The sequence below is a fragment of the Phaethon lepturus genome, unplaced genomic scaffold, assembly GCF_000687285.1.
Source record: "Phaethon lepturus isolate BGI_N335 unplaced genomic scaffold, ASM68728v1 scaffold37337, whole genome shotgun sequence".
NCBI lineage: Eukaryota > Metazoa > Chordata > Aves > Phaethontiformes > Phaethontidae > Phaethon > Phaethon lepturus.
Genome location: NW_010551777.1, coordinates 704 through 7,925, shown reverse-complemented (window position 1 = coordinate 7,925; position 7,222 = coordinate 704). Strand labels below are relative to the sequence as shown.

General features: G+C 51.6%; 1 protein-coding gene across 1 annotated transcript; it reads right to left on the bottom strand.

The window, feature by feature from the left end:
• Positions 1-1,826: 1,826 nt before the first annotated feature.
• PPM1M (protein phosphatase, Mg2+/Mn2+ dependent, 1M) lies at positions 1,827-6,955 on the bottom strand (the record flags this gene model as incomplete). The annotated part of the gene is made up of 9 exons (XM_010291027.1): positions 1,827-1,971; positions 2,258-2,406; positions 2,689-2,796; positions 3,631-3,694; positions 4,162-4,280; positions 4,594-4,678; positions 5,265-5,377; positions 5,895-6,149; positions 6,832-6,955. Coding segments are annotated over 9 exons (1,162 nt in total), but the record flags the coding sequence as incomplete, so codon positions are not given.
• Positions 6,956-7,222: the final 267 nt, after the last annotated feature.

Here is a 7,222-nt window from a genome sequence, read left to right as displayed (position 1 = left end):
AATATTTTGTAGAGAGATCACAGAGTACTGTAAGTTCTGCATTTGTCCGGTGTGATACGACTTGCTGTTTTCTTGGAGGGGAATGGGAAAATAGTCAAATTTTTTAAAAGCCCCTTCCTTTTGGGAAGTCAGCTCTGTAGTGGAAATTGTGATGCTCTGAAGCTATCCCTACATAAATTGCCCATTTTAAGAGGCTGTTCTTGCCTAGGAATATATCAGGGTAGGGAAGCAGACTTGTGACAGCTACTTGTTGAGGTATGGTGCCCTAAGGAGAGGGGTGTTCATAGAAGCCTGTGGTCTGGATGGAAGAGCCAGATTTTTAGCAGGAAGGTGGGCAAATAGCTTGTTTTGACTTGACTCATTAGAGTCAATGTATATAGAGCATTGCAGCTGCTGTAGGGGTTTTTTGTTATATTGCTTGCTTAAGCCATGAGCAGATAGCTGGGAAGGCTGCCTCATTCCTGGGTTCAGGCCTCCCACTGCAGGAAATCATCTTTTGACGCCTAGCCCTCGGGGTAGTACCGCTTAGGGAATACTTCTGACAAACTGGTTTTCAGCAAAGACAAATCCTAAGCAAAAACCTCTGTGGTTTTCTAAGGCTGTGTAAAACCTCTGACAGGAAAAAAACTGCAGTAAGAAGCATGGGAAAAAAAAAAAAAGTATTTTTATTTGGATTTTCATCCTTATGGAACTTACACACTGCAGGTCATCTGCTTCACTGGGGAATCTTGCAACATGTATAACAAATCATGGAAGCAAGAGAGGGGACTTGGTGAGATGGGAAGCTTGTCCAGACCTGAATTTGCCTGGCTAATGAACAGGTTGAGAAGCAGATCCTCAGAGTTCAAGGCCCAGCTCTGTTTGGCATGTCTTCCGCACTGCTGTTCCTGACGTAATGAGTTTAAGCGCTTGTGATTCAGCACTGCAGACAAATTTGAACAAACTGGTTTTATTTTACTTGGAGCTTTTCTACTAAATCAGCTGATGTACTTAAGCACTTTGGTTCTCATCAGTGCTACTGCTACAAAACCAGCCTTGCTGTCAGAAATGGCCTGAATGAATACAAAAAGTGTTAGCAAGTGGTGTGGACTAAGAGTTGTTAGAAATCTGTTGCATTACATACTAATATACTTAAATGCTCTTAAGTAACAGTAAGGCATGTATCTTTACACAGGAGGCTCCTGTACGCCAATGTGTGGCATTGTCTGTTTTGAGCTGGTGCTGCCTACAAATGGCAGCTTTCTCAAGAGGTCCAGCCTACTGCTCCAGCATTTGCGTTAGGCAGCCGTGGCCATGCCCAGTGCTGTCTTAGCAGCAGCTCCTGGGTTTTCAGTACAGCTCATGTTACAGCAAATGGGTACGAGGGATGCTTCAGCTCACGCACCCAATTTTACACAACTTAGTTCAAGTCCGATTAAAATCCAGCTCTTGAGACTGGTTGGATCTCAATTGATCCTCATTCTTCAATATTAAAAGGGGAGCGGGGTCACTAGAAACGTGTATTTGAGGCTTGCTGTACGGCAAAGATCTTAGGAATAGTACCCTTCAGCTGACGTGGCCCCTTTTGCAATTTCTCCTTGGCCCAACAAAGAGAAAGGAGTAAGGAGAATGATTTGTTGACCACTGTTCCTTTCTTGTGTGTTCTTAAGGAGCTAATGTTCTTGTTTATCTTCTGCCTAAGTGCTGGCTGTGCATTTTCAGGTTCCGCTGCAGATGGTTTTACTGGAAGAGAGTGTACCTGCACAGCAGAAATCCCTCAGTCTCGGGTTGATGCTTAATAGCACCACAGAAGGGGGACACAGAGATCCTGCATGTCATGCTAACAGTCAGTCTTCGTCCCTGTTGTGTAGCGGGATGACAAATACAGAGATGTCATCGTAGGATGCCTCGTGGCTGTCATCCAGCATCCACTGGTGGCCTCTCTTCTTTCCTCTTGCTCTGCATACCAAGCACTTGGCCAGTTCTGAAAATCTGTGGTGGAAAAAAATGCAAGGTTTGGGTTAACATGGCACTATTCCCTTAAGAACAACACTGAGATGTAGCTTTATGTTGTCAGAATAGTAGGGGTTTTTTTTAAGAGACCAGCTTTATCATTGTTCTTTAGGCTGGGGAAAGATTAGGAGGCAATTTCCAGAGTCACAGGAAACTGGACTCTGCTGCGCCGTGCTGGAGCTGACTTAGAAGCAGAGTGATCTCAGCCTGCTTTTGGTCTGACCAGGTTGTCTGGAAGGGAGAACGATGGCAAAGCTGCTATTACCTGTCAGGATCTGTCCTGTTTTCTGCAAGGAAGCTCCTGACCATATGGGCCACCTCTTTGTTGCACAAAACATCCCAAAGGCCATCGGTTGCCATGATGAGGACATCGTCTTCCTTTATGTCATGCAGACCAAAGTCAAATACATTCACCTGGAAAGCACAGGAGTAAATCAGTGCCAATTCCTGCAGTGTGCTGAGGGGGTCAGGGAGATGACTCTTCCCCCGACAGGTGACAAGGTGGGACCAGGGTGCTGTGAATCTTTTACGTCCCCTTGCTGCAATGCTTCTATTCCTCTGTCTTGAGGATTCTCTGGGCAGTATGCAGAGAGATGGGGGATGGAAAAACACCTGCCCATCTGTAAAAGGTGGGTGCTACAGAGGAGGAGCAGCGCGTTTAATTCCATCCTGCAATTCCCATGTGCCGCGACTGACCTTGGGAATGCAGGAGAGGAAAGGTTTGACTTCGATGTTGGTGTCGATGACTTTGAGTTGATGATCCCCCAGACCTCGAGAGACAGCCAGAGTCCCCAGCAAGCGAGCCTGGCCCCAAAGAGAGCAAAACAGTATTGAAATGTAAGAATGTGGCAGCTTCAAAGGCTGATGTGTGGCTTGTCCTGACTGATCTACATGTTGCCTGTAGGACCCCTCCCCAAGCATCACCCAGGGCAGTCCCTGGAGACTTGAGGAGATGGAGGAGTGATCAGAATCCATGGCATGATGTGAGCATGGAGACAGCCAGCCTGCATGTGGATGGCTTGTGGTGGCCCATGGCGTGCTCTGGAGTTAGTACATGTACTCTGCGTAATGCTACATCTGCTCTTGATTTGGGGTGGCGAGGAAGATTATTGGGTTGGTTTGGGGAGGGGTCCTTTCTCCTGGCAAAGGAGGTTCTGCACTGACTCCTTGCCAGGGGGGTGGCATGCGGTTTGTAGCACTGGGGGAGGTGATGGGGCTCTTTCTGCTCGACCCCAGCAGGTAGATACTGGATGTGTGCAGTCATTGCTTCTCCCTGCCTCCTCCACGCTCCTTTTCTCAGCCTCTCCTTGAGGAAGAGGGTTTGTGGGAAAAGTGATAGAGCTGGGGGAGGCAGTCCAAAGTGGGATATGATGAAATAGTCCTCATGTGAAATGAGTTCTCATCTGCAAGGGGAGATGAGGAAAGGGCAGGTGGGCTCAGGGCCACTGTCTGCTCTGCTAGAAGGTCTCTGGAGGGTGCAACACCTGGAGGGCTGTGGTAGTGAAGGGAGCTGCTGTACTGGGGCTGTGGGACTGCACCATGCCGGAGAGCCCCAGAGCGTGACCGTGAGTGACAAGGTCACCGAGGACCTCCAGTAGACTTGGCTCTGCCTTCCCAGTGCATAAAGCATTAAGCTACCTGCTTCCCATGACCGTGGACAAGAGGATACTTGAGGTCGGCTTTCTCCACCATCTTGTATCCCCTAGAACAGAGGATTTGGCGTTGATTAGGGATTTGTCTGACTTGAAGGTACAACACAGCTAGAGCATTTCAACTGTGATTCAACCCTGTGGTGCCCTCATGTACAGGCAGCTGAGGCAGGGGCAAGGTGAGTTGCTGTAGCAGATGCAGTGAAGATGATCCTTTGCTGAATGCCCAGGTGTTTTTCCCTCCCCCTTCCTCTCCAGCTTGTACCTGCACCAGCCCCACCTCACAGGAGCCCAGAAGGACCATCTCAACTGTTCTCCAACCACCGTGCAAGTGCCCCAGTCCTTCAGTCAGGGGGGAGGCTTCTCGCAGCATCCTTCACTTGATGGTGCGAAGCTGTGCCAGATCAAGCCCACCACTCTCACCAGTGGCCTGTGCCCCTTCTCCCTTTACCTCCCCATCGCTATGAGCAGGTAGAGCTGCCCTGTGCTGCACCCTTATCCTCAGGCAGAAAGGACTCACCAGCCCTCCATGAAATAATCCCGGTACAGGACTTTCTGGCCCACGTCGTCTCCCTTCAACCTCCGTGGAAACTCAAAGCGTGTGAACTCGCTGTCCAGGAGCTTGGGGAAAAGAAAAGCCTGCAGGAGGGAGTGAAGGTGTGAGGATGGACAGGCTCTGCTTCAATGGAGTATGGCTTCTGTCTCAGGAATGGCACTCCCAGCAGCAGAATGGAGAACAGAACTGGGAAAGCACATCCCAAGGATGTCAGCATCTCCCATATTCAACCAACAGGCTTAGTCTTGCCCTGAGCCCACCTTGGCTGGTGCCCAATGGTATTCTGGCCACACAGTGGCCTTTGAGGAAAGCTGGTGGTGCTCTTGCCACAAGCCCTGTCTGACCCAGTAGGATGCCTGCAGCTGGATTGCTTGATGTGTGGAAGGAGTCACTCACCAAGTGCTGGATTCGCTGCCTCTCTGTCTCGGGTGTGAACTCGCAGCTCATGGGCACAATGTTGTCCTTCAGAACAAGAATCGCCCTACGAGGGGGAAGAGGCAAAGAGCCAAGCTGTGTCCTCCCACATGCCCATCATTGCAGCCCTCTTCTGACCAAGACTAGCCCTAGGGTCAGCCAGGTGTGGGACCAGCGGTAACCAGCGGCAGAGCAAGGCCAGAGAATAGCTCTGCACCCAGGAACGTTTAAAAGTGCCAGTGTATTAAATAACTCTTGTAATTGCACTGTTGCAGCAGAGAACTGAGCCTGCCTGGTTTGACAATGGTAGAGCTCACTGCTAGAAGAATGGTGGGCCAATGCCAGCTGAAGAAGCTCTTTAAGATGCTTTGAAATCACCTTCCACTTTTAAACATCTGCCAGGCTGAGCTTACTGCTGCACTACTCCCCCAACACTGCCCTGCGACAGGGCAGTGTTACGCCCTTGAAATCCTGAAACCCTTCCAAGGAGGCACAAGAGCGAGCATCCATCCATCCAACCGGCCCTGTGGCAAGCAGGAGGGGAATGGCTGGGCTGCACGTTTACCTTCTATAGGGTTAAGTAAGGTGCTGGAAACCCTGCTTATCTCCCAGCTCTTGTCCCCCACCAACTTCCCCCTTTTATTGTGGCTCACCTGCTGTCCCCAGCGTTAGCCACATACAGCTTTCCCTGGAAATAAAGAGCAGCCAGAGCAGTGCAGCCTCCTGTCTGGTTCGTAGCTTCCATCTCCTGACCGATGACTTCATCCTGTTGGTTTAAACAAGTTTGGAGAGAGGCATGAACCAGGCTGCTGCTTTCTGCAGCTGCCTTGTGCCTCCCAGCAGAAATCCAGAGCCAAAACTGATTGCAGATGGGCCATGACAAACCAGCAAGGTGAGACAATGTTGCTTCAGTACGGCCAACAAAGCTGTTGCTACTGGACTAAAGACTGTTTTAGGAGTGTGATGGGGAGATCTCAAACTTGCACACGCTGTACAAGTCTGACAATAGCCACCATCTAGCCCTAAAGAAGCGTATTGCCTGGGTGCAGTTTAGCAGAGATGCTGTAGCTTTGCTCTGGGTCAGCACTGCCCATATGCAACAGATCTAAGGCAGATCTTGGGGAGCTGACCCAGCGTGATCTCGGCACACTTAAACGTCTGGCTGAATGTTCGTGCCTGCTCCATGAGCTGCAGAACTGCAGACCTTGCCCACCATGGGTAGCGAGGAGGGACAGACTGACTGCTTGGGGCAGCAGGACCGGTGCCCTGCACAGGGTACTCACGCATTCCTGGAAGGCATTCTCCAGGGCTCCCACCACCAGGTCTTCTGCATGGATGTGCTTCTCCTCCACGAACTGGGGGTCGCTGTCGCAAACGCAGCGTCCGCTCAGATGCATGGGGGGACGGGCCTCGGTGATGCCTCCTACAACCTCCTCCAGCTTCTGTTTGATGCAGTAGTGCAAATAGTTGGAGGCGATGATGGCAGCTTCTGGGCCACCGTGGCCATCAAATAGTGCCCAGTAGTAACCAGTCAGAAACTGCAGTGGGGAAGAAGGACAAGACAGCAACGGGGAGCTTCAGAGAGGGGGAAGACAGGGGCTGGAGAGAGGTCGTACAGACAGCAGGCTCGCAGCCAGGACGTCGGTGTACGTGTTTTGCCTGGCTCTTCCACCCCACCTACCCTTCCCTGCTGCCAGTTAGTCCCCTGCATGGTTCAAACTCATGTGATGCCCATGTGCTGCTCTGCCAGACGTGTTATCTGAGCTGTGAGCGGCTGGATTCGCAGCCGCTCACCCGCACACGCCATTCCTCTGCGTCTGAGGGCAGATGGGGCTACTCCATTTCACAAGAGGCGAGGCAGAGCTGCTCCTGGGTGAGAGCATCCCATGTGCTGCTGTCCCCTGGTGATGACAACACACACTGGCCCTTGAAAGCAGAGCAAGGACAGCAAAGGAAAGCTGAGAGCACCGAGTAAAGGGCTCGGATGACCTCAGATGGCACAAGTTATGGGCCAGGGAAGGAGGAATGGCAGGTACAAGCGGAGCTGGGCGTTTGCTGGCCAGACACAGGGTATACGGGTCCCCTAAATGCATCCAAGGAAGGGTTTCAGCATGTGGGCATGTAGGACTGATGGGGCAACCCCATGTTTCCTGTACCTGGGCCCTTGGGTGTGGACCAGGGCTGGCAGCAGGGTGAGCACAGCCTGCCCGTGGGCTATACCTGCGTGGAGCACAGGATCAGCCATTCCTCATCCTCCTCCAGGCCTGGCTCCCTCCTCCGGATGGAGATCTGACAGCAGGCTGCCTGGTCCTCATTGAACTCCGACTTCTCGGCATTGATAACCCTGGGGACGCAAACGCTCTAGGTAAGGGGTGCTGGATGTGCTGCACCTCATCTGCTCCCAGCCAGCTGTGCTGGGTGCTCTACAGCCGCTGCGAATGGCTTACACCTTGCCCTGTCCTTCCCGCCCCACGCTCCTGGCTCCCTTTTCAAACTCGAGGATCTCTTTGCTGGGAACCTAAATAAGAAGTCCTTTATATGCAGCAGGGAAAAGCTCATCCAGGGACACAGGGATGACCGGTTTTGGAGCACCCTTGTCGGCAGCCCTTGT